This window comes from Aotus nancymaae, unplaced genomic scaffold (assembly GCF_030222135.1).
Source record: "Aotus nancymaae isolate 86718 unplaced genomic scaffold, 86718_ANA_hifiasm-v0.15.2.pri h1tg000003l, whole genome shotgun sequence".
NCBI lineage: Eukaryota > Metazoa > Chordata > Mammalia > Primates > Aotidae > Aotus > Aotus nancymaae.
This window is the reverse complement of record NW_026988414.1, coordinates 39,384,716-39,412,391: the sequence shown is the minus strand read 5'-3', so window position 1 is coordinate 39,412,391 and position 27,676 is coordinate 39,384,716. Positions and strand designations below refer to the sequence as shown.

At 41.3% G+C, this 27,676-nt stretch overlaps 1 protein-coding gene and 1 pseudogene across 5 annotated transcripts; one reads left to right on the top strand and one right to left on the bottom strand.

Moving 5' to 3' along the window:
* Positions 1-21,857, bottom strand: APTX (aprataxin). 5 transcript variants are annotated; one of them, XM_064380678.1, is made up of 9 exons: positions 21,779-21,830; positions 19,029-19,119; positions 11,774-11,910; positions 10,128-10,174; positions 9,584-9,886; positions 8,339-8,398; positions 7,295-7,521; positions 1,680-1,783; positions 1-906 (listed from the first exon to the last, which is right to left on the bottom strand). In XM_064380678.1, exons 3-9 carry the CDS (start codon positions 11,907-11,909, stop codon positions 752-754), a joined length of 1,032 nt encoding a protein of 343 aa, XP_064236748.1. In that variant the 5' UTR covers position 11,910; positions 19,029-19,119; positions 21,779-21,830; the 3' UTR covers positions 1-751. The 5 variants fall into 5 exon arrangements, with proteins under 5 accessions (XP_064236748.1, XP_012310026.1, XP_012310027.1 ...); XM_012454603.2 differs by lacking the exon at positions 19,029-19,119 and having other exon boundaries at positions 21,779-21,857; XM_012454604.2 differs by lacking the exon at positions 19,029-19,119 and having other exon boundaries at positions 9,800-9,886; positions 21,779-21,857.
* A 4,518-nt stretch (positions 21,858-26,375) lies between these two features.
* On the top strand, positions 26,376-26,966 carry LOC105718775 (large ribosomal subunit protein eL19-like; annotated as a pseudogene).
* The last annotated feature ends 710 nt before the right edge of the window (positions 26,967-27,676 follow it).

Sequence of the window (27,676 nt, the reverse complement as noted above, 5' to 3'; positions counted from 1 at the left end):
TTTAAGAGAGAGCCTCAAACAAATTAACTTTATTTTCAGACAGGAGGTCCAAGACGACTTCATAGCTGAATCATAATGAACACGTGGCCGAGTGTTTCCTCGCCAGCCAGGAACCCTTGATTTAGAAGAAAACTCCACCCCCCCACACCCTCATCTGGCTTCTTTGCTCACAGTGAAGAACTGATGAGACAGAATTCCTGAGAAGGGAGCATTTAGGTGATCTGGGATAGAAGGGCATGGAAAGACTGGACAAACTAAGCCTCTCCATGAAGGAAGGGGAAAGAATATTACAAAAGACTGACAGAAAACAAGACCCATCAGTATCTTCAGGATAAACAAGAGGCCACTCTAGCTGCTCTGCTTAAAGGGTGTCTATGCCTACAGAGGTAGAGGATAAATCTAAGAAACAGAAATATATAACCAGCCCACTGCTTCCATACTATGCATTAGATCAATGTGAACATGGCTTTGCTCCTACTGGTTAGACCTGACATGGGTCCTGAAGATGGTGGGTCAGGTATATTCCAGCCACCCTCACCAGAGAATACATCTACGACAAACCCAAATTCCTAATTCCTGAACTACTTTGAGCCACTCTACATTGTGGCCACTCAATAATAGAAAAAACGTTGAGAAACAGCTGCATGTTTTAATTTAGGAAGTGAGTAGAAGTTCACAAGCAACCCAGAATAGGTGCCAGCAGTTTGCTCCAATCGGCCACACTCGCAGCAGCAGTTCAGGCTCTGCAGAGTCACTGTGTCCAGTGCTTCCTGAGATGTTCTTTCAGCTGAGGAATGGAAGGCAGCATCTGCTGGCACTCATGACAACGAAGGGGCAGCTTCAAGAGCTCAGGCATCCCATCTCGGACAGTCACTCTACCAGCCTCTTGTACCATCTCGATCACAGCTGCAAGCAAGGAAGAAAAGTCAAGTCTCAGCTACTCTGGAAAACCAATATGAGATACCAAAAAAATAAAAAGAAAGAAGTCAAAACCATGACTCCAATCAGCATGCCAGGCCAGGTATTCTAAAGCTCATAAGCTTGAGTTTAGACTTACCTCAGGCAAAATGAGCTTGATCAGATTATGAATACAAGCACCTACCTTTGAAATAATACACTCCTTCAGGACACACTCTAGGCAATCCATGTTACTCTGACAAGAGCTTATCACAGTGCTTTACCTCTGGTTGGCCCTTGATAAATGACAGCTGCCATTGTGAACACCCCAGCAATGCTTAAGCTCCACAGTATACATGCCAGGAAATGCTTTCTTCTACATATACAAAGCCTTCCCCCTGCTATTTCACCATTCCTGACATGAGGGAGCCCCGAAGCTGCCACCCAACTGATGGCAGAAGAGACAAAGAACGGTCCACAGCTTTCTTATCCATGAACTCCAATAATTCTCACAACAGCCTTTAAGCCCCCTGTTGTCACAATAAAACACTGACCCTGACATGATAGCTTTCTAGGTCCCCCAAGAAGGCAACTCACAGCAAAGTGGCAATAATACTACAATCCAAATCATCCAGTTTCTTTTCACAGGGCTCCCTTTATAGGGAACACAAAGTTGTACATAGGTTTTTTAGGTCAGGTTGTTATTCAGGGAAACAATTGAATCAAATATAAGAACAGCTCAGAAAATGAAACAAATGTGGAAACCAAAGAACACTGTTTACCTTGTGATTCTAGGAAGTATTCTGTATTGAAAGAATTCCAATGTTTTTTGTTTTTAAGACAAGGAGAGTCAAAATCCTGGCTGATCACATGAAGGTGTACATGGCTAGTTGAAAGAAAAAAAACTGGGCATTAAACTCTTTAACAACTATGGCTTAATCAAAATAATTAATCCATACTCAATTCATACATTGTATTCACACTCTTTGTACTGATAGTGTGTCCATTTAATTCAACTGAATCATTCATTTACTTAAGAATATTTAATGCTCAATAAGTATGTACTAGGGCCAAACACTGTTCCAAGCACTGAGCCTTTAGCAAGAAACAAAATGGGAAAAGTCTCTCCCCTTATAGAAATTGTATGTTAATGAGGAAACACAAATAATAAATAAGCAATTAAATAAACAGAAAAAAATTCAAAGAGTTAACATTGCTAATAAAAAATAAGGAAAATAGGATAGAGTACCAGGAGAGTAGAAGTTGCCTCTTTAGTTAAAAGTGTTCAGGGACAGCATCTCCCGGAAGTGACTTGAACTGAGACAGCAGCCAGGCAAGCAAGGTCTATGGGAAGAGTGTCTCAGAAAGTGAGGAGGCCAAGTTGCAAGGGCCCTGAGATGATGAACAGCTCAGTGCAACCAAGAAACAGAAAGAAGGTAATACAGCCCAAATGTATGGCCTGAATTGTTGGAGCCAAGCAGCAGAGACAAGGCAGGAGCCAGATCATAAAGGGTCTTAAAGGCCAATAAGGGGTTTGCATTCTATTCTGAATCTACTGGGAAGCCACTGAAGGATTCAACCAAAGAGTGCTATTATCTGATTTACACTTTTTTTAAACAACAAAAAAGTTGAATTACAAATTTTAAAATAGACCACAAAAAGTGGGCCTATTTTATTATTCTTAAATTCATTCTTTTGAAAATGTGACCGAGTGGGGTGGCTCACACCTGTAATCCCAGCACTTTGGGAGGCCGAGACAGGCGGATCACTTGAAGTCAGGAGTTCAAGACCAGCCTGACCAACATGATGAAACCCTGTCTCTACTAAAAATACAAAAAACTAACCAGGTGTGGTGGCAGGCACCTGTAATCCCAGCTACCCGAGAGGCTGAATATTTTTCAGCTCCTTTGGCAAATCCAATGCTCCAGCTGTATTCTTCTGCACCATCTTGTCCATCTTCTTGGCTACGGGAACCACCTCATCCTCTGTGACTCTAGCAGGTCTTCCTCACACCTAGCCAGCTGGAGGTGAGAAGTGAGTAAAGCTGAGATGGAAAGGATGGCAAGAAACAAGCTTCAATGCTCCTGACAGGCTGGGCCAGGCCCTTCCTCACAAACCAAGCCCAGAGGGCCAACCTGATTCACACATTTAAAAGATCATCACTCTGACTCTTGTGTGAAGAAAGGACTGTAGGAAGAGTAGGGAGGGACATGGAGAGACCAGTTAGGGAGGCTGCTACGGCAGTCTAGGCCAGAAAATCACAGCTTCCACTAGAGCTGAGCTGTAGCAGCTGAGATGGCAAGGAGCAATCCTATTTTGAATACATTTTGGAATAGAACCAACAGAACTTATTAATGGGCTGCATGTTTTGGGACAGTGTTACTTACTGAGATAAAAAAGGTTAGGTGAAAAAGCAGGTTTGGGGAAGAAAATCAAGAGTGCTCTTTTGGACTTGTTAAGCCAAGTAAAATGCCTTTTTGTATAACAGCTTTCACTCTTAAAATCAGTAATATGTCACATTCTCCCAGTAAACAATCAAAATCAGTCAATATGTGTGCAGAACCCAAAATGAAATATAGGCAGTAATAAATAAGCACAGCTGTATTACAAATGAATGAGGAAACCACACTAAAGGGAGTGAGGAAGAAAATATAATAACTAATCTAGCTTTGGAGAACACTGTTTTGACTAGATACCAAAAGGCTAAAGACAAAAAGAACTACAGGCAAGTACTGTACTCTAGTTAGTAAGTGTCTTTCTCACAGTGGTATGGGTAGGAATCCTGTAACTATTTCATGGGTACACTAGGACTGAACAAGTAAATGAATTTATTGTAACTAATGAGAGCCAGGTTTCTCACTGCTGGAAAGCAGTTACAAAAAAGGAAAAAGGGAAACAAGAATGAAACTCACAGAATTGGAATGGCATCAGAGATATCAGTATGAACTCATGGTTTTCCACATACAAATAAAGGTAAACACAGAATTATAGGGGTGTGTGTGTGTGTGTGTGTGTGTGTGTGTGTGTGTATGGGTTAGGACTCATACATGTATTTCTGTCTCTATTGGCTGAGAGGACCTAGAAGCAAGGACACCCTGGAATCAACCACTTCTCTCACAGAAACCAAGTGCCCAAGTCTTGGTTTATAAATACCATTCTCCAAAAAAAAAAAAAAAAAAAAAAAAAAAAAGACCTAGATCTCTTTAGAGAAGTGGTTCATTCCAGATAAACCTGGACCATCTTGTGGGGCCAGAAAATCAAGAATTGCCCAAAAGATGCTGGAAGTATATCAAAGTGACACAAGAGTTGACCTAAAGGGGCTTTCAATAACCAAAGCTGAACAATTTGAGAAACAAAATAATTATAGTACTGAATTAAAACCTATAGAATAAACATCCATGAGTCCATACTATTAAATGATTGAATAAATAACTAATGAGAAATACAGAACAGCTCTTTCACACAGAATAATTCCAACTAATAAGTTAGATGAAGGAAGTATAAAGTCACCATAGAGTAAATACAATACAATAACTATTTCAGGCAAGATGCACGAATAGATTCTAAAATCATCGGGTGCAAGTTTGAGGAGAAACAGTAGCACAGTCTCAAAATATCTCCCCCAAAATATTCATCAATTTAAAAAAAAAAGAAAAACAGTAACTTTGAAGATGGAAACCTGGCAGACACCACCTTAACAAAATAATCACAGTTAACATCATCAGTAATAAACCAATTCAACATCATGCACCCCCTGATATACTGAAAAAGACACAATCAGAAATATCACTTCAGTGCTTTTTTTTTATAAATGTGTAACATCAATCTAATCATGAAAAAAAATTAGACAAACCCAAATTAAAACAATTAACCAGTATGCATAAAAAGTTCAAGGTCATGAAAGCCAGGAAAGTAGGAATTGTCACAGATTGAGGGAGACTAAGAAGAAAGAACAAATAAATGAAATGTGAGATTGGATTCTGGAGTAGAAAAAGAACAATACAGGAAAAATGGGTGAAGTTCAAATAAGGTCTACAGTTTAGTTAGCAGTGGTATATGGAAGGTCTTTGTTCTGCTTCAAACTTAATTTTTTATATTTTCTTAATTGAAAACATTACTTTTGCAATAGGAAAAATTATTTTACTTATTTATCACCTTTTCCTTTCTAACATGTTTATCCAAAATTACAGAATAGAGAGTAATATGAAAGGGTATATGAGTAACAACTTTGCTTACTGGCTCATTTTGCCTCCCATAGAGAGGCACAGCCTACCACAGCCCTTGCTGTGAGCATTCTCCTTAGCACAGCAAAATTCATCATATGAAAAAGGTATGAGCACCATGATCAATCACTATGTGAAAAGGGCTTAGTGGCTAAGGGCTCTGTTAGCCAAGGACTCTGCAATAGGGAATAGGATTATGTGTGACTTTCCCTCCTAAATTTTCTTTTTTTTTTTTAATTATTATTATTATTTTTTTTTTTAAGATGGGGTTTCACCATGATGGCCAGGCTGGTCTTGAACTCCTGACCTCAGGTGATCCACCCACCTCATCCTCCCAAAGTGCTAGGATTACAGGCATGAGCCACCGCGCCCAGCCCTAAATTTTCAAATAAGGCTTTAACAGTAAAAATATATTTATATTTTTAAAGTAAGGCACAATATACACCCACCCTATGACCTAACAATTCCATCTCCAAACATTTATTCTTTTTTTTTCTTCTTTTTTGAGACAGGGTCTCACTCTGCTGCCCAGGCTGGAGTATAGCGGCACTATCACAGCTCACTGCAGCCTCAACCTCCTGGGCTCAAGTGATCCTCTCACCTCAACCTCCCAAGTAGCTGGCAATACAGGCATGCTCCACCACCCCTGGCTAATTTTTTATATTTTTTGTAGAGATAGGGTTTTGTCATGTTTGCCCAGGCTGGGATCACTAAACATTTACTCAGAGGAAAAAAAAAATAAAGTACACATGTCCATGATATACACAATAACACACATGAATCTCAAAATTATGCAGACCCAAAAAAGGCAGACCAAAAAAGAGTATGCATTGTATGATTCCATTTATATATGGTAGCTCTAGAAGAGACAAAAACTATCTATGCTGAAGGAAATAAGAGCAATCCTTGAAGGAGGATTGACTAGAAAGAGGCACAAGGGAACTTTCTAGGATGAGAGGATAGACATCTTTTGTATCTTAATCAGAATGATAGTGGCAAAATTGTATGCACTTATGAAAACTGATCAAACTATACATCTTATGTACCATATCATATGTAAATTATGCCTCAATTTAAAAGAATCAGTATTGACTAGGGGAAAGTCTGGCACAAAGATTTCATTTGTGTCAAGTACCCAGTAACCTAAGTTATAATTATTCACCTAAATAAAAAGTGAGTGTTGGTAGTTAAAAAAAAAGATAAGCAGAGAAAATCCTGTCACATGCTACAACACGGATGAGCCTTGAAGACATTATGCTAAGTAAAATAAACCAGTCACAAAAGGATAAATATTGTATGATTCCACTAATATGAGGTACCTAGAGTAGTCAAATTCACAGAGAAGGAAAGAAGAATGGTGGCTGCCAGGAGTGGGAGGGGAAATGGAAAGTTATTATTTAAGGTACAGAGTTTCAGTTTGGGAAAAGAAAACAGTTCTGGAGATGGATGGTCATAATGGTTGCATAGTAATATGAATGTAGTAATGCCAATGAATTGTACACTTACAACAGGAAAAATTATTTTACTTGGCTAAAATGTAAATTTTGTTATGTATATTCTATCACAGTTTTTAAAAAACAAAATAAAAACTCTAAAATCTGGACTCATCATCTTATTCTTTAAATCAAAGGAATCATGAAGATCCATCTTGCTTGTATTCTTTGAAAAAAAAATCAATCATTCCTTTCTGAATCCTTCTGGGTATAAGCCACAGGAAAATGGACTCTACACTTTTCTCTTATTTTATTTTCAAATCCTGGATCTACTAAGCTGTCATTACAGAAGTCTATGATGTTTGTTTCCTTCAGAGTAATGGTCCTTAATCATTCTGGGGTTACAGATGCTTTTGAAGAATCTGATAAAAGCCACTGACCACAATTTTTCATCTAAGGATAATTAAGCTGCTTCATCTAGTTCATATATTAGGCTCTCAAAGGTTTATATTTTGAGAGGAACAAAGAACCAAATCTGACTGAATTATAGGCAGAAGTGGGAACTCAAAGCTTGCATGCAAGTCAGGCAGAGAGATGGAAGCTTCAGCCCACCTGCTTTGGAAAAACTCCATCCCACTTCCCTGGGCCTCAGTGCCATCAGCACCTTCAGCAAGCCCAGGCTGAATCTATCTGCCCACCTGGACAGAACCAGGAGCCACCAGCACTACCCACACGGCTTACCTCATACTCGGAATGGCGTGGTAGCCCAATCGGAAGCGGAGTTTGCTGGACCCAGCAGTATCTACAATCACCTTTTCCCCCACAGTGTGCATATGCTTGAGGAGTTCAAGGTGTTCCCTGGTCACGGCCTTCAGACTGGAAATGGAGGTCCATGGTAAGACCAGCCAATGGTAACGGGCCTTCGGGTATTTATCCTTTATCACCACCACCTGCTCATCTTTGTAAACCTAGCAGAGGGACACAAGAGAAGGAAACAGACATCTACTAAGAATCTTCTGTGGATCTGGTTGTTATATTCACTAAGTCACTTAATTCCCATAGTCTTGGGCAAATGGTTTTAGTAATCCAGTTTTGAGAGATGAGAGCACTCAGACTCAGATAGGTTGAGTGTCTTGCACAAGTCACATAGTTCCTAAGAGGGAAATCTAGGATTCCAACTCAGATCTAGTTGACTCCAGAGTCTGTTTTCAACCACCACACCACCCAGAATACATAGAAGATGCACAGTACAAAATAGTTCCCAAAGATAAAATCTCTGTAGGCATACATAAATTCAAAAGCATCCTTCTCCAATCCAACATGACAGACTGTCTGACACACACACACATGGGTTCCAGTGAGCTCTATTAGACCTGCCCCTTGTCAACCAGGAATGTAACTGAAGCGGAACTCAAAGGCTCCTCAAGGATGATGCCTGACTGTTAATGCCAGGGCAGCACAGTACTGCTGTCACAGTATATTATCTCTGATGCTCCCCTGAAAAGAACCACACTAAGGTTAACGCAACTTCCCTTAAAGTACCCAGAAGTTTAAAAGGGACAGGCAGAGGGGATATTCATTTGAAGAACTTAGCTTTTTCTCCAAACAAATCCAGTTGCTACCTTACTACCAATGCGAAAAGCCTCTTGTTCTCACAGAATAGCCGAATAAAATGAATCTCATTTAGAAAGACTGATATCCTTTGATTTCATTTGTAATTAAGACCTCTGTGGAGCGGTCATTTACAACACGAAATGTATTGAAATTCCAAAATTGAATTCTGACCTGCATTTTGGGATCCTGCATAGAAATCTTCAAGCCTTGACTCCAGTGGCCCAGTGATTCCTAAAAAAAAAAAAAAAAAAAAAAGGGCAATGTAAATTGCAAATGCCAATAATTAAATTTTGCAATAGTTAATACTGTGTGATAGCAAAGTCCAACTAAATTTGGAAATAAGCTTAGTTTTTGAGAATTAAACAAGATTCACTTGACTTTATGTCACTCCACTGGCTTCCTATATTCTATTTTTTTTGTTGTTTTTTTTGAGATGGAGTCTCGTTCTGTTACCCAGGCTAGAGTGCAGTGGCACCATCTTAGCTCATTGCAACCTCCACCTCCAGGGTTCAAGTGATTCTCCTGCCTCAGCCTCCCAAGTAGCTGGGATTACAGGTGCCTGCCACCATGCCCAGCTGACATTTTTGTATTTTTTAGTAGAGATGGAGTTTCACCAGGTTGGCCAGGCTGGTCTTGAACTCCTGATCTCAGGTAATCCACCCGCCTCCACCTCCCAAAGTGCTAGGATTACAAGCGTGAGCACCTGACCCTTTTTTTTTTTTTTATTTTGCTCTCGTTGCCCAGGCTGGAGTACAATGGCACGATCTCGGCTCACTGCAACCTCTGCCTCCCAGGTTCAATCAATTCTCCCACCTCAGCCTCTCGAGTAGCTAGAATTACAAGCGTGCACCACCACACCAAGCTAATTTTTGTATTTTCAGTAGAGATGGAATTTCACCATGTTGGCCAGGCTGGTCTCAAACTCCTGACCTCAGGTGATCCACCCATCTCGGCCTCCCAAAGCACTGGGATTACAGGTATGAACCACTGCACCCAGCCAGCCTTCCTATATTTACAGCTGGCTTTCTAGATGAAGGCCAGAAATGCCAGAGTATGAGTCATACCTTCTTTGCCCTCTCTCACTCCAACTACAGCCTGACCAATTTTCCACTTTGACATCAGCATATGAATTACATGATCTATGAAAACCTTCTATAGATGCACAAACAACTGACCCATTTTAGTTGGTCAGTGTTAAGTACACACTGCCATTATTGCTCTATCTTCAAGTGGCTTACCTCAGGAATTTAAGAGAAAAGCACATAAAGGAAAATCATCCAAACAACAAATAACTGACTCTTTCATCATGGTTAATAACCCCTCCCGCATTTCTGAACTTTACAGTGTACAAAACAATTAAGCAGTCATTATATTTCATTTCATCTCCACATCATCTACCAATCACACTACCCTCACCTTTTTGACAAGTAAATCTTTTCCCTTCTTTGGGGGCACCGAGCATTGGCTAGGGTTGCTCCCAGGATCCATCCCTGTACTAGGCTCAGCTTCCTGGGCAGCATCCCTTTCCATAGAATCACTGCTGCCTGATCTCTTTCTCTTCCTGTGTGTTTCCAGGTCAGGGTTCTTTGCCTCTTCCTCAAACTCTACAATATATGGATAAAGTTCATTCACCATGTGGAGAACCTGGCCAGGCTGCAGCTTCACCTCTTGGTCCTTCCCAATTATGACTGAGTCAATGCTGGTGGGATTGACTCCTACCTGTGGAATAAACAATCAGAAAATGATTATAATAATAGCAATAGCACCAGTAGTAAGATAGCCACTGCTATGTTAACCACTTACTAGACGCCAGGCACCTTGCGTAATGTTCACCTATATTTCTCCATCACTTCGAAACATGACAGAGAAGCCTTCACTGGCTGGCACAGACACTCTAAAGTCAACAGTATAAGAAAATTATCAAGTATAAAATGAAAATCCAAGTTATAAATACACCTACCTGCTTTACCTTGACATATCCCTTGTTACACTCTGCTTTCAACTGTACTGAAAGAGATTGGAAAAAGTTAAACACAAATGCAACAAAGAACCAGGCACTTGTTCCTATTTTACCTAAGGAAAACAATGAAGCTTCACTACAAGAGGCAGCTGAACAGATGTTTCCTTAAAGACCTATTAGTAATCACCTGTTATGCAGGTGGCTGGAGCTCCAAATCCCACCAATTTCTAAGGGTTTAAAGCCTTCCATAAAATGTCCAACAGTGTACATACTCCCTTAGCTATTGTCAAGATCCCTATGAGGCAGCTTCAATTAATCCCCACAAGTTTCCCTATTTCAGAACCCCTGGCCTGCTCAGGATCACAGACTCTGCAGCCAGAGAAGAAGACCCATTTCTCCCAGCCTGGGCAGCATGGTGAAACCCCATCTCTACAAAAAATACAAAAATTAGTCAGGTGTGGTACCACGCACCTGTAGTCCCAGCTACTTGGAAGGCTGAGGTGGGAGGATCACTTGAGCCCTGGGAGGCAGAGGTTGCAATGAGTCAAGATCACACCACCACACTCCAGCCTGGGCAACAGAGTGAGACCCTGTCTCAGGAAAAAGCAAAAAAAAAGACCCATTTCTCACACAAGCTCTTGGCCAAGGATTAAATCAGGCTTCCATAGTTATTTTGGAAAAATAACAACAACTATTAGATGCCTTTAAAAGAAAAAGCAGTAAAATACACATTCCTAGAAAACAAAACTTCAGCTGGCTTTGGGTGGAAGGAGTGGAAAGAATGTTCTAGAAAGATGATTGTAGAAGCAGAACAATCTGAGCATGTGTGAGAAGTGGTAACATTAAGCATTCCTGTTCTGATAAATGAACAGGTATCTGCAGTTGAGACGGGGAGGAAAGAAGAGATACTATAGCTGTTCACCAGAGAGGACAGGGTGCCCCACACACACATGCCCCTTCAGTTGCTATTGTGAGGAAGGGAACAGAGAGAGAAGCAGCTGCTGCCTCTGTATCTTGGGCCTACCCAGCTCAAGCATGGCTTTTTATCCCTCTACTAAGATTACCTTATATAGGAAAGATCATAATCAGTGCTACAGATGCAGGGAAACTTTGCTGTGGAGGATCACACTCCAGGCAGCAGTGAGCATGTTCACAGGAAAAATAAGGTACATGATAAGGTTTTTTTCTGAGGGCAAGGACTTTCATGTTATTAAACCCTAAGACAAGTGCTAGATGCCATCATCTCAAAAGACGTTACTCTCTGCATGAGGCAATATGTAAAGGATGGCACTACCCTATCACTTCTCAGAGAGACATGGTTTCACCTGTAGACTCCAGACTTTACATCTTGCTGCCCATTGAGCAATCTCCCTGGGGAAAGCAGGGCAGGACTCAATTCCACCATTCTGTGGTAACAGGATGAACTTGCCTGCTCCCAACCTTCACCTGCCCTTCCTTGAACATTACCACACTGGGAGGGCAGAATCAGGAATAAATAGGGCTTTGGTGTTGGCTCAAAGAGCTCAGTTCTGGAGCTGTATTTTTGGCAGACGACAGATTTTCCATCAAGAGCACCCAGAAAATACGCATCTTTGGTTATCACTATCCCATATAATAGGAATCTCCACATTTCTATGACCAGTTACCTTGCTGTCGAGAACATTTCTTATCAGTGATCTTGGTCTCTGGGCCACGCCCAATCACAACTGCTTCCAAATGTGGAAGTCTGATTCGTTGGTGCCGGCTGTCCTGTCTCACCAACCAGCACACCCGCATCACCATTCTGAGGGACAAAACAAGAGAATCACTAGAAAAATAGATCCACTAGCACGAGTCCTCCAGGGCCACATCCGGTGCCACCACACATGTGATTTACCAGCTGTTTATCTTGAGGCAAGTGACTTCACCACCCTGGTCTCAATTTCCTCACCTACAAACCATGGTAATGACGGGACTCAGGAGGCTGTTGTATTAAATGAGATAATGTGGGTAAGTATTTACCTCCCTCCCTGAATCATGCTAAGCAATCAAATATTTGTTACACATATTTTTAATTTTTTTTTTTTTGAGACAGAGTCTCAATCTGTCCCCCAGGCTGGAGGGCAGTGGCACGATCTCAGCTCACTGCAACCGCCACCTCCCAGGTTCAAGTGATTCTCCTGCCTCAGCCTCCCGAGAGGCTGGGATTACAGGTGCCCGCTACCACGCCGGGATAATTTTTGTATTTTTAGTGGAGATGGGGTTTCACCATGTTGGCCAGGATGGTCTCAAACTTCTGACCTCCAGTGATCCACCTGCCTTGGCCTCCCAAAGTGCTGGGATTACAAGCATGAGCCATCATGGCCTGTTACACATTTATTGATATGTGCTGGACTTTAGGCTACATATCGAAAGTCAAAGGGTGAATAAAACAGAGACATTGTCCCAGTCCTTGAGGAGTTTGGAGTGCAATAGGACAGACAGATTCATATACCAATATTTACAATGTAATGTGATAAACACTACAAGAAGAGAGTAACCTAATATGGCATTAGCCCAGTAAAAGGACTGACTGACTTGTGAAGAATATTTTAAAAGGCTTCACGAGGAAGGGATATTCATGTGGGGTTTTAAAGAATGAGAAGGAGTTTGCCTGCCAGAGAACTAAGGACATAAAAAAGATGTTCTCAAACACTTAGGTGTCTTTATGTGTCTTAGGTTTTCCTTCCTTAATTGTCACAACATACTGATGTTAGAATATATTTTACTCCCATCTGCCAGGAGACAGTCATAATAAATATGCAAATCTACAATTTCTAAAGTGTGAACATGGCAATTTTGTGCAATACACAACCTGCAAAATAATGGAAGTACTGATGTTCTTTTGAAAAACAACCCTATGGCCATGGAGACTATCAATAAAAGAGAAAGAGACAAGAAATTCAGAAGAGAGATGAGGTCTCAACAACAGCAGAAGCAAAGGGGATGGAGAGCAAGAAAAGCCAGGAGAAATCTGGAAGATACACTTAATCACTGATGACATTTGGGAAGACATTTGGGAATGACAAAGGAATAAAAGGAGACACTGACCAAAAACTTCTAATTTGGAAGATGCCCATTAACCAAGATGAAAAATACACAAGGAGACATAATTTGGGGATGAAAAGGAAGGTGAAGGACCAATGTCATATTGAAATGTAATTAGTTTAAGTTGCCTGTGGAAGATCCAAGAGTCAAGCTGTGATACATGGGTATGAAGCTCAGGAGAGGGGAATGGATTAAATGCATATATTTGAGAGGCATCAACATGTCATAAAGGCTGAGGCAAAGAGAGAGGATGAGATCACCCAATGAGGTGAAATAGGGAATTATGGGCAGAGACAGAACTAGCTCTTTTGGATGCCTCTCTAGACTCCAGACTTTATCAGTGCTTAAGCCTCTAACACCCCTCTCCTGGAAACACTGCCTACAGTCAAGGCAGTACTTATGCCCTCTGCACAAGTTTTGTGTCCATAAGCAATGAAAAAAGAAACCCAATTTTTAAAAATCAGTTTTATTAACCATCTGCGAAGACAAGATAATGCAAGGCAAAGTGAGGAAATGACAGGTGAGGAGATGCAAATTCAGATTAGATTAGTGTGAGTATAAAGAGGTAAAAAGTCCTGTATTAGCCAGTACAGGCTTCCAGAAACCTTCTGGTTTAGAGACAGCTAGGAGCCAAGGGGACTGATAAAAAAGAAATAGAGTGGAAGGGGTCCTTCCATTTTAAAAAGCACAAGTGACAGCACAGATTTCAGCAATGGCAAGCCATAGGTCAGGGTAAAAAGCAGACTTAGTTGGCAGAACCAGAGGAGCTGCCTCAGAGAGTCACAAGAAAAAGACAGAGGTGTTGAAAGAATACTAGGCTGAAAAGTCTAGATTTAACATAATCAAGAGGAGACAACTGCTAAGTTTTGAGCTTCACAGTGAGATAAAACAACAGAATCCAAAGAACACTCAACAGCTGTGTGTAGGCAGTCTAGCATAGAGAAATCTAGATAGAGTCAGAGATTAGTGAGGAGGCTGTTAATATAATGTGTGCCAGAGAGGTCAAAAAGGCAGTTCAGCAAGTCTCTGTGAAGGAGGTGATACAAGCGCATCAAGAGTCAGCTATAAATCTAAAATCCTAAACCTGGAGCCTCAAATGTTGATGGTGCTACAGGCAGGTCCCACTTTTAAATGCTATGAGTTCCAAGGGGCATCTGTTTGCACTTGCTGGAAACTGATAAATGAGCAGGTAATAGACTGAGAAGTGAAGTATGTCTTCACTAGGCATTGGGAAATATGTCATGTGGTGCCTGACTACTCACACTGACAATAAGAGAAGCCGGAAGAGAACAATTTTGAGAGAAGGGAGAGGGAGGAATCCAATGGGCAATAGAGAGCATGGCTGACAGATGCAGGATAATAGGAACTACCCTTCCTGCCCTCCACCAATACACATACTTTATTCCCCAAAGTTCTCAAGTTACGGTGTTCCTATTTACTACTTCCTAAGAAGCTGAAGCAGTGACTGCACAATGGTTAAGTAACTAACCTTAAATAATATCTTCACCCATTTCAGCCTCCAATTCCAACTTCTAGGAATGGAGTATTTTAGAATATGGCAAGTGCCAAAAGGCTGGGATGTCCTGAATCTTCAATCCAGTCCCTCCAGTAAAACTCCATAAACTGAAAACTCTATGACAGTAGAGGTCATGCCCATTTTTGCTTATCAATATATCCCTAGCACCTAATCTAATACTTGGCATACAGCAAGCATGCAATAAATATTTACGAGTGAATGATCAAATGATATTTACTCTCTGCGTGAGAGTAATAATAGTTATCCCAGTTTTCTTTCCTTCCTTCCCTCTCCCTTCCTTCTATGGCTCTTCTTAGGATGGAATGCTCTGTTCCTCTCTTTGGGCAATCCCATCCATTCTCATATCTAGATGGATCCCAATTCTCTATTTTTCAGCCCAAAACTTTTTTTTTTTTTTTTTTTTTGAGATGGAGTTTTGCTCTGTTGTCCAGGCTGGAGTGCAGTAGTGCAATCTCAACTCATTGCAAACTCCACCTCACAAGTTCAAGTGATTCTCCTGCCTCAGACTCCCCAGCAGCTGGGGTTACAGGCATGCACTAATACGCCTGGCTACTTTTTGCATTTTTAGTAGAGATGGGGTTTCACCATGTTGGCCAGGCTGTTCTGGAACTCCTGATCTCAGGTGACCCACCCGCCTCAGCCTCCCAAAGTGCTGGGATTACAGGCATGAGACACCACACCTGGTCCAGCTCTTTATCTTTCATTCTAGAGTTGAGGGGATTAGTTGGAAAGAAATTCTGATTATTCCTTAAAGAACTCAAGTGATCTGATAGATCACACAAGGCCAGAAATCAGATAACCTCAAATAGTGCTGTCCAGTAGAATTTTCTGCAATGATGGAAATGTTCTAAGCCTGAGCTGTCCAATAAACTACTCACCACATGACAATCAAGCATCTAAAATGTAACTAGTACAACAGAGGAACTACATTTTTTACTTAAATTTTAAAAATGTAACTTAAAGTTAAATAAACTCCATGTGGCTAGGGGGTACCACAATATCCACCACAGTCCTGGAAACTTGCCCAACCCTGTTCCATCTCAAGTCCCTCAGGCCTGAAGTTAAACTCATCATACCATAATCCCACAGTGGTTACGAATTTCACCTCCCATTTCTCTTCACAGAACTAGTCCCACTTGCCCATCCCTGTCTCTCCTCTTTTCCTCTAGAAACACATATATACTGGCCTACCTGCCAATTTGTGCTCTGCTCAATTACATTTTGCAGATACTGCATTTTTTTTCTTTTTTTTTTTTTTACAAATTGACAGTTTGTGGCAAATCTATGTCAAGCAAGTCTATTGGTGCCATTTTTCCAATAGCAAGTACTCACTTCATATCTCTGTGTCAAACTTTAGTAATTCTCACAAAATTTCAAACGTTTTCATTATTATCTGTTATCATCTGTAATCAGTGATCTTTGATCTTTGATGCTACTGGAAGAAAATGCCTTCTAGAACTTTCACAGGTAGAAAGAAGTCAATGCCTGACTTCAAAGCTTCAAAGGACAGGCTGACTGTCTTATTATGGAGCAATGCAGCTGGAGACTTTAAACTGAAGCCAATGCTCATTTGCCATTTTGGAAATCCTAAGGCCCTTAAGAATTATACTCAGTCCATTCTGCCTGTGCTCTATAAATGGAACAACAAAGCCTGGATGACAACACATCTGTTTACAGCATTACTGACTGAATATTTTAAGATCTCTGTTAAGAACTACTGCTCATAAAGATTCCTTTCAAAATATTACTGCTCACTGACAACACACCCAAGATCCCTGATGGAGATGTATTATACAAGGAGATAAATATTGTCTTCATGCCTGATAAACAACATCCATTCTGCAGCCCATGGATCAAGAAGTAATTTTGACTTTCAAGTCTTATTAATTAAGAAATACATTTCAGCCAGGCGCGGTGGCTCATGCCTGTAATCCTAGCACTTTAGGAGGCTAAGGTGGGTGGATCACCTGAGATCAGGAGTTCAAGACCAGCCTGGCCATCATGGTGAAACCCCATCTTAAAAAAAAAGAAATACATTTCATAAGGCTATAGCTGCTATAGACCATGATTCCTCTGATGGATCTGGGCAAAGTAAATTGAAAACCTTCTGAAAAGGATATTCAACCATTCTAGATGCCCTTAAGAACATCTGTGATTTACGGGAGGTCAAAATATTAACATAAACAGGAGTTTGGAAGAAGTTGATTCCAACCTTTATGGATGACTTTGCAGGGTTCAACACTTCAGTGAAGGAAGTCACTGCCAGTGTAGCAGAAATAAAGAGAACTAGAAATAGAAGTAGAGCCTGTAGATGTGACTGAAAGGCTGCAATCTCATGATCAAACTTTAATGGATGAGGAGTTGCTTCTTATGGATGTGCAAAGAAAATAGTTTCTTGAGATGAAATTTCCTGGTGAAGATGCAGTAAACATTACTGAAATGCCAATAAAGGGCTGGGTGTGGTGGCTCATGCCTCTAATCCCAACACTCTGGGAGGCCAAGGTGGGCAGATCACTTGAGGTCAGGAGTTCAAGACCAGCATGGCCAACATGATGAAACCCTGTCTCTACTAAAAATACAAAAATTTGCCAGGCATGGTGGCACGCACGTGTAATCCCAGCTACTCAGGAGTCTGAGGCACAAGAATCACTTGAACCCAGGAGGCAGAGGTTGCCATGAGCCGAGATTGTGCCACTGTACTCCAGCCTGAATGACAGAGAGCGACTCTGCCTCTCAAAAAAAAAAAAAGTCAACAAAGGACATAAATTTAGCTGATAAAGTAGCAGCAGGGTTTGAGAAGACTGATTCCAATTTTGAAAGAAGTTATACTGTGGGTAAAATGCTATAAAACATCCATAAACTGGGCTCAAAAAATACATGAAATAAAAAGAAAACAAAATAAATGCTATTAAACAGCACCACTTGCTACAGAAAAATCTTTTGTGAAAATCAATCAATGCAGCAAACTTTATTGTCTTATTTTAAGAAATTACCACAGATATCTAAACCTTCAGCAACGATGACCCTGATCAGTCAGCAGCCACCAACATCAAGGCAAGACCCACCCTCAATCAGCAAGATCACAACTCACTGAGAGCTCACGTGATTGTTAGCATTTTTAGCAAAGTATTTTTAATTAAGGTATGTACATTGTTCAAACATAATGCTACTACACACTTAACACACTACAGTATAGTCTAAACATAATTTTTATATGCACTAAAAAAAAAAACATTCATGTGACTCACTTTATTGCAGTTGTCTAGAACCAAACCCATAATGTGTCCGAGGTATGCCTGTATACCCTTCAGGTATAACATAATGAATAATGTCTCCCAAATAAATCATTCTTTTTTTATTCTTTTTTTTTTGCTCCTGAGACGGGCTCATTCTGTTGCCCAGGCTGGGTGCAGGGCATCCTCACAGCTCACTGCAGCCTCAACTTTCTTAGCTGGAACTACAGACACACACCACCATGACTTTCCAATTCATTTTTTATAGAGATGGGGTCTCACTATGTTGCCTAAGCTGGCCTAAAACTCCTGGCCTCAAGCAATCCTCCTATCTTGACCTTCCAAAGTGCAGGGATTACAGGTGTGAGCCATGCCCAGCCAAAGTCATTCTTAATATGGTCTCCTGGCATTGGTTTATATTCTTTCCTTTCATCTAAAACCCAAGTCCTATTTAACTTTCAAGCCTCACCTCTTCCCTAAGGCCTTCATTGAGCTGTCTTCTCTTCTCTACATCTTATTATTGGATGTGGTTAAACTACCTTCACAGTTCTCTGAATGTTTAATGTGGATATAATTCTACTCTCAAAACGAGATTATAATCTCCCTGGTAACAGACTGCATCACTGCCTACCCATTCACAAAACACTGAGGAGGGTTTCTGGAGATCACTGTCCTAGGCCTTGTCTTTACTCCAGGATCCCCTGGTTTTCAGCGTACCTTTATCAAGTGCATACTATGTGCTAGGTACTATGCTAAATGTCTTTCTTACATGGTCTCATTTTAAAACTCAGAACCCCATTCTAACAAGAAAATTAAGGATAAGAAGATAAGTAACATGTTCAAGTCACATAGCCAATATGTGCCAGAGATACGATTTGAATTAATTCCATAGAATGGGTTCTTAACCACTACCTCATATAACTTTTGGCTTCACTCATTTGATCATTCAATCAAAATTAATACACTCCTGTATACCTTGTGCCATTCTAGAGCTGGGAATAAAGAGATAATATATGAGCCCAGCCTTAAAAAAATTCAGTCTTAGCCAAGCACAGTGACACATACCTGTAGTCCCTGCTACTTGGGAGACCGAGGTGGAAGGACTGCTTGAGCCTTGGGGTTCAAGTCCAGCTTGGGCAACACAACAAGACCTCATCTATAAAAAAATAAAATAAATAAACCAGAATCGGCTGGGCATGGTGGCTCACACCTGTAATCCCAGCACTTTGGGAGGCCAAGTCGGGCGAATCATGAGGTCAGGAGTTCGAGACCAGCATGGCCAACATAGTGAAACCCCATCTTTACTAAAAATACAAAAATTAGCCAGGCATTGTGGTACATGCCTGTAGTCCCAGCTACTCAGGAGCTGAGGCAGGAGAATTGCTTGAACCCAGGAGTGGAGGCTGCAGTGAGCCAAAACTGCACCTGTAATCCCAGCTCCTCAGGAGGCTGAGGCAGGAGAATCACTTGAACCCGGGAAGCAGAGGTTGCAATGAGCCAAGATTTCACCGCTGCACTCCAACCTGAGCAAGAGTGAGACTCCGTCAAAAAAAAAAAAAAAAAAAAAAAAAATCTTGTGGAGGAGAGAAACACAGAAACAATTATATTAATAGTAGGTGTGGTAAGTATGATGATTGCTCTGTGCAAAGGGTATGATGGAAGCACAATGCTGGAGTACCTAACTGAGACTAGGGGGAAGGAGGTATCAGGAAAAAATTTCCTGGAGGAGGTAGACCTAAACTTTATAAATGAGTCCCATTTATAAACTGGGTTATTTAGGTGAAAAGGAGCAGCCTAATTAGGTGAGGAGCAGGAAGTGGAGAAAGGAATCAGGGAGAAGATTCCAAGCAAAGAGAACAGCAAGGGCAAATATACAAAAAAGAAATAGCACAGTACCCCTGAAGATACCATTCAGTGTAGCTGGAACCTAACGAATGAGGCAGAGGGGAGGCTGGAGACACAGGCAGGGTTCAGATAAAGCAGAGCCCTGGCTAAGAAGCTCTAACTTTAGAGTTTTCAATGGATTTTGCAAGCCAGTAGATAACAAATGTTTGCTGAATGAATTAGAGAAAAGAATGGATGAATGCACAGATAGATCTTTAAAGATTAAGCAGGAATTTGATACAGACTTGTTTCCAAAGACCATCTGGGGGTGGAGGGGAGTAGTGTGGAGAACAGGTTTGGGGGAACAGGCCTAGAAGCAGGGAAATCAGTTAGAAGGCCATGATATTGCAGGTAAAAGGACAACAGAGATGGAGAAGACTGCACAGATTTGAGAGATGTTTAGCAGGTAAAACTATAAGGACTTAGTGTTGAATGTGGTAAGAGTTAAGTCCAGGCAAGAGGATGAGTTCAGTTTCATTCATCTGAATTTGAAGTGTCTGTGGGACTTGCAGGCAGAGCTGTCCAGCAGGATAGTTAAGAGGTGAGGGTAAAGCTCAGAGAGGTCTAAGCTGACAACTTCAATTTAGGAGCACATAGGAGGTAATTAAAACCAAGCCAGCTGATGGGTTTGCTCAGGCAATGTGTACAGAATGAAAAGAACAGTTTTTCATTGTTCATTATGCCAAAGTCACAAGCAATAGAAACACCCAACATTTTAGGGTAGGAGGAAAACGACTACCCACTAAGATGGATCATCAAAGATTTTTTTCTTTCTTTGGTAGGGGAAAGTGTCAGAGATCTGAGAAACCTGACCTTGTTTATACATCACTGGAACACAGACAGAAAGAGACAGAAATGACAAATGAAAACAAAGTCTCATAAGTGACAGCATAAAATATCAAAAGCATAGATAAAGGAATTTGCTTTGATCAGAGAGACAATGCATCTTCTGAGACAAAAGGAAAAATAAAGGGTATAAATCTTCATGACTTTAAAAGGGAAAGCAAAGGCAGAAATGTGTGGGAAACCACATCTCATGACCTTAATTTTCTCCATAAAATAACAGGTAACAAAGAGTAGGTGTCTGGGAGCTTAATGGACAGTTGACAAAAAAAATATATAGAATAGTGGCGAAGATCAAGGCCTCTTAAGTTAGAATGCTTGAATTCAAATATTGGTTCTACCACCTACTCGATGTGTGACTTGAGGCAAGTTGTTTAACCTCTCCAAGCCCTCATTCCCTCAGGTGTAAAGCAGACACCATGGGGTTGTCACAAGAGCTAAAGGACAAAGTATTTAAAGCTCAGTGTCTGATAAAAAGTATTCAACACTATTATCACTTTTGTTCATAGTGAAGGTAGGGCAAGCAGGGGCTGTGGACATAGAAAAAAATCATTCGAAAGCAGTAATTGTGTAACTAAGAAGAACGAGCACAAATCTGCATATGAACAATCCCAAAAAGTTCTAAACATAGACCACAGTAATCCCAAATAGAAATTTCATCCCTGCTTTGTTGAGTCACTATCACTTGTATGTATGGAGAAAGGCTTGCTTCTTCTGGCATTCCTACAAGGCCTATTGAGGATGCTGCGAAGGTCCCTCAAGTGCCTTTCAGGAAGCATTTCTGGCAGAAACGCCGTCCTTTCCAACAAGCTGGGCCGCCTTCTTGGTAGGACAAGGCCCACTCTCTAATCTTTTTCTGCATGCGTTGCTACCAAGGTACGTACAGGTGTCGGGAGCACACGCGAACAAACGCAAAGTGAGTCGAAGGCCACCCGCTCAAACAGCCCAAAAGAGTAGGAGGAGAGAACAGAGAACGCAGCCGTGAGATCAAGGCACATCACTCAAGGGTAGGAGCACCCTCGGCCTAACACTCACACCCGCGGCATTGAACCCAGCTAACAGAGTAGATATGCTGACAATCGCCTTACCTCCAGACGTCGGAGATGTACAAGATCTCGTTACTCTAGCTGTAACTCATCGCTTCCGGCGCTGAGGGATGACGTTAAGAGACCGGCTGTAGCGCGGCTGGTGACGTCACCAGACCTATCTTCCACGGATTGGCTGAAAGAGCCTCTCCCAGTTCCCAAAGCAAATAGCGTCCGCCCCAATTGGGTTCTCCCGGGGCCGCGGTCCAAGTGAGGTTCCTGGCAGTTATCCCGATGGGGACCAGCTGTCTCAGCATCTCTCTACCTCAGGGCCACTCGCCTGTCACTGCCTCACAGGGTCTGAATTGGGTGACACTTTGGACTCAATCCCTCTGTGGACGTTTCTAGGTGGCTGTGCAGCTTCTCGATACTCCATAAGGAGACATTCACAACCTTTAAGGCCATCTCTCCTGCTGCAGGCAACCTGCTGTAGCACTGCCACTTGCTTTTTAAACTACAATCCACTTTCTCCCTTGTGCGTGGAGGAAAGAATGGAGCGGTAAAAGGCAGAGAAACTTAAGATTTTTGTAGCGATGTCTACACTAAATGAACTGTGGAGCAATCTGGGAGAAGAAAAGCAGGATGCAGGGATAAGATGCGTGTACTGATTTTTTAATAGCAATTCCAGGATGTTCCCTAAGAATCATATTGCAATTATTCAAAGGCATTTTGGCAGAAGGAACAATCCCTATCTCGGGGGTGAAAGTATAGTTTATCATTTTTCTCAAATACAACACACTGGCAAAGATTCTTCGGTTGAATTAGGTTTCTGAATTTGCTGCTAGGCCCATCTGTGCACTTTCCTATAAAATCTAGTTTTAGCACAGACCCTTGCTAAGTCAGTTTAGCAAAAACCACCACCACCCCTGCCTCTTACGTGAATATCCTCAATATCTGCTCAGGTTCCTTATTCTCCACTATACTCCAGGTGATGTCTGATCACCTTGGCCTGTCTCCAGCAAGAATCCTGTTGGGTCTATTTAGCCAGAATCCCCTTTATCCCTGACGTTTCCTCTTAGTAATTTTCTATCCACTGACCCTTACACAGCTCCTTAGCCATAAATTCCCACTTGCCCATGCTGTTATTCGGAGTTGAGCCCTATCTCTCCTCCACTAGAAAACTCTGTTGCAATGAGCTCTATATACCTATCATGAAGTTCCTGAATAAAGCCTTCCTTACCATGCTTTAGCAAGTATCATTGAATAATTTTTTCTTTAACAACATTAAGACTTAAGGAGTCACATTCTTCATCAAGGTAGAGCATTGTTTCCTTCCGTGGAAAAGCAGAGACTTAAGGGTATGATGGAGCTATCCGAGTTTTCAAGACAGAAGGTGGGAGGATCTTCCAAGAAACACAGAAGACAGGCTTGCTTTTGTTAGCAGAAAAGATGCAGGTTTATATTAGGGTCATATGAGGAAGTGCGAAAATACAAGCAGCATCTCAGCAGCCACCCGGCCCTATGGCTAAGGAATGTCGTTCACAACTGCTCAAGATAAAAAGAAGCAACTCTGGTGACCTGACTAGTTTTGTTGTTCCCTTAGAATTAAGCATCCCTTAGCCTCTGGGTTAAGGGTACTTCTTTGACCTGCCTTTGCGTGTCTTGCATCCAAAAGTTGGATTGGATCATTCTAATTACATCTTCACCATTTAATGTGCAAAATTGGGCAGAGTTTCCATGTCCTGCTTGTTAGGCCTAGTCCATTGTCTATAGTGTATTAGTGGCCAGAAAAGCAAGATCACATGGTACAATGCATAGCTAAAGGTATGGAAGGCACTTAAGACTTTCAGGAACTTCATATTGCCATGCAACTAATCATTAGAACTTTTTCACCTTGAAAAACTGAAACTCGGCTGGCTGCAGTGGCTCACGCCTGTAATCCCAGCACTTTGGGAGGCCGAGTCGGGTGGATCACCTGAGGTCAGGAGTTTGAGACCAGCCTGGTGTGGCAGCACTTGCCTGTAGTCCCAGCTACTCGGGAGACTGAGGCAGGAGAATTGCTTGAACCCGGGAGGCGGAGGCTGCAGTGAGCTGAGATTACTCCACTGCACTCCAGCCTGGGTGACAGAGCAAGACACTGTCTCACAAAAAAAAAAAAAAAAAAAAAAAAAACTCGGTATTGATTAAATAGCTCCCTATTTTCCCTCCTCTAATACCTGGCAACCACCATTCTACTTTCAGTTTTCATGAGTCTGATCACTGTAGATACCTCATGTAAGTAAAATAAGACAGTATTTGCCCTTTTGTGATTGGTTTATTTCACTTAATGTCCTCAAGGTTCATCCATGTTGTATCATGTGTAAAAAGTTCCTTTTTAAAGCTGAGTAACACTCCATTGCAAGTACACACCACACATTATACATTCATCCATCTGTGGATATTCCACCTTTGGGCTATTGTGAATAATGCTGCTATGAACATGAGTGTATAAATAACTCTTCAAGATTCTGTTTTCACAATTCACATTTGCAAAGACATGGAACCAACCTACCGTGCCCATCAACTGATGATGGATAAAGAAAATGTGGTACATACATATCGTGGAATACTACTCAGCCGTAAAAAAGAATGAAACAATGTCTTTTGCAGCAACTTGAACGGAACTGGAGGCCATTTTTCTAAGTGAAGTAACTCAGGAGGGGAAAACCAAATACCACATGTTCTCATTTCTAACTGAGAGCTAAGTTTTGGGTATGTAAAGGCATACAGACTGGTATAATGAACATTAGAGATTCAGAAGTGGGGAGAGGGGGAGGAAGGCGAGAGATTTTTAAAAACTACATATTGTGTACAATATACACTACTCGGGTGATGAGTACACTAAAATTTCAGACTTGACCACTATATAATTCATCCATGAAACCAAAAACCACTTGTACTTCTCTAAAGCCACTGAAATTTTTTTAATGTGAAACAATTTTTTTAAATTCTTCAATTATTTATAATATATACACAGAAGTAAAATTGCTGGCTTATATAATTCCATTTTTAATATTTTGAGGAACTATCATACTGTTTTCCATAGCAGCTGGATGATTTTACATTTCTCCCAATAGTGCACAAGAGTTCCAATTTCTCCATATTCTTGCTAATGCTTGTTACTTTTTGATAGCAGCCATCCTAATGGGTGTGAGATGGTATCTCATTGTGGTTTTGTTTTGTATTTCCCTAATGATTAGTGATGTTGATCTTTTTCATAAGCTTCCTATCTATTTGTATGTATTTGGAGAAATGTCTATTCAAGTACTTCAACCATTTTTTAATCAGGTTGTTTGTTTTGTTGTAGGAGTTCTTTATATGTTCTGGATATTGATATCTGATAAAATATAAAATTCCTATTTCAAAGGGTGCCTTTTCACTCTGCTTGCTGGCTGTATCCCTGGATACACAAAAGTTTTTAATTTTGAAGTAGTCCAATTTACCTATTTTTACATTTGCTGCCTGTCTTTTGGTGTTATATCCAAGAAATCATTGCCAAATCTGTCATGAAGGCTTTTTCTCTATGTTTTCTTCTAAGAGTTTTATAGTTCTAGGTATTATGTTTAGGTCTTTGATCCATTTTGAGGTGTGGTGGGTTTTTTGTGAGATAGAGTCTTGCTCAGTCACCCAGGCTGGAGTGCAATGGTACAATCACAGCTTACTGTAGCCTCGACCACCCAGACTCAAACAATACTCCCACCTCAGCCTCCCAAGTAGCTGGGACTACAGGCATGTACCACCATGCCTGGCTAATTTTTTTTAATAGAGACGAGGGTCTTGCTATGTAGCCCAGGCTGATCTTGAACTCCTGGGCTCAAGCAATCCTCCTGCCTCAGCCTCCCAAAGTGCTGGCATTACAGGTGTAAGCTACTGTGCCTGGCCTTGAGTTCATTTTCTGTGCTATGTAAGGTAAGGCTCCAACTTCAATTTTTTGCGTGTAGATACCCAGATTTTAGCAATACCATTGTTGAAAAGACTGCCCTTTCCTCACTGAATGGTAGTGACATACTTATTGAATATCAATCATTTGTACAAGGATTTATTTCTAGGATTTCTGTTGTATTCGATCAGTCTGTACGTCTGTCTTTATGCTAGTACTACACTGTTTGGATTACTATAGCTTTGTAATATTTTTTGAAATCAGGAAGTATGAGAACTTCATTCTTTTGTTTTTCAAGATTGTTTTTGGCTACTCTGTTCAAGGTTTTGTTGTTTGTTTGTTTTAATTCCAACAGTTAGAAATGAGATCTCACATGAAAATCCAGATTCTGGCTGGGTTCAGTGGCTCATGCCTGTAATTCCAGCATTTGGGAAGATGAGTCAGGAGGATTGCTTGAAGCCAGCAGTTCAAGATCAGCCCAGTCAACATAGCAAGGACTCTGTCTCTATGAAAAAAAAATTTAATTAATAAACGGAATTTTTTAAAAAAGAAAATCAGGATTCCTGGTCTCTTGGGAAAACAACAAATAGCTAGAATTGTGAATAGCTGTTATGTGCTCTCCAGTTTGCCACTGTCTCCACCCACTCACTTTTATAACCTGTCTGGCCCCCTGAAAGCCCTTCTTTCTTTAAGACTTTGAGACTCCTGGAGCTCTTTCCTTTCGCTGCTGCGGCCACAGCCATGAGTATGCTCAGGCTTCAGAAGAGGCTCGCCTCTCGTGTCCTCTGCTGTGGCAAGAAGAAGGTCTGGTTGGACCCGAATGAGACCAATGAAATCGCCAATGCTAACTCGAGTCAGCAGATCCAGAAGCTGATCAAAGATGGGCTGATCATCTGCAAGCCAGTGACGGTCCATTCCTGGGCTCGCTGCTGGAAAAACACCTTGGCCCGCCGGAAGGACAGGCACATGGGCATAGGTAAGCGTAAAGGTAGAGTCAATGCCCGAATGCCAGAGAAGGTCACGTGGATGAGGAGAATGAGGATTCTGCACTGGCTGCTCAGAAGATACCAGGAATCTAAGAAAATTGATCGCCACATGTATCACAGCCTGTACCTGAAGGTGAAGGGGAATGTGTTCAAAAACAAGCAGATTCTCATGGAACACATCCACAAGCTGAAGGCAGACAAGGCCTGAAAGAAGCTCCTGGCTGACCAGGCTGAGGCCCACAGGTCTAAGACCAAGGAAGCATGCAAGCACCGTGAAGAGCGCCTCCAGGCCAAAAAGGAGGAGATCGTCAAGACTTTGTCCAAGGAGGAAGAAACCAAGAAATAAAAGCTCCCCTTTGTCTGTAAAAAAAAAAAAAAAAAATACTTTGAGACTCCTGCTAGAAGGGAAAAGCAGACTATCTACCTGGTATAAGGGAAAAGCAGATGAAGATGGATGCTGTGGTTGCCTGGTCCAGAGACTTCCTCAGAAGGAAAATAGGAAGTTCTGAGAGAGAGTATAGCTGGGATACCTCATTTTGTTTTGGCATTTGGAGAAAGTTATATTAGTCAGGGTTCTCCAGAGAAACAGTAGGGTGGGAGAGAGTTGGGAGGGTGTCAAGAAAGGCTTATATGAGGAAAGGACAATTAAATTGAGTCCAAAAAAGATAGAAAGGAAACAAGCACATGAAGACTTGATGGAAGAAGATTCTAGGTCTGTGATCCAAACTGAGGAAAGAGCATGTACAAAGGCCCAAATAGCAGGGCTTTTAGATTATGTTTTCAGGGTTGCTGGAAGTCCAATGGAAGTGAAAAGCCAATGGAGTTAGTGAAAGGAAGGTAAAGAGGCCTGAGCAAGGATGATAGTAAACCATTCAAGAACTATATGTGGATTCATTATTCAATGAAAAACCCCTGAAGAGTTAGCTAGGGAGGGACATATTTGATGTTCATTTTATGACGGTCACTGTGGCTGTGGTGAGCAAAAATGGACTAGCGGGGAGGGCAAGAGCAGAAAAGTGGAAAGCAGTTAGAGCTTTACTGATGCAGTGCAAAGGA

Bases quoted from the DNA above. Each gene is read 5' to 3' on its own strand.
- APTX (XM_012454603.2), bottom strand. From the start codon at position 11,909: ATGGTGATGCGGGTGTGCTGGTTGGTGAGACAGGACAGCCGGCACCAA. The intron at 10,175-11,773 runs GTAACTGGTCAT...AATCTCTTTCAG, and splicing joins GAAATGTTCTCGACAGCAAG to TACAGTTGAAAGCAGAGTGT. The intron at 9,887-10,127 runs GTAGGTGTATTT...TTTATTCCACAG, and splicing joins GATATGTCAAGGTAAAGCAG to GTAGGAGTCAATCCCACCAG.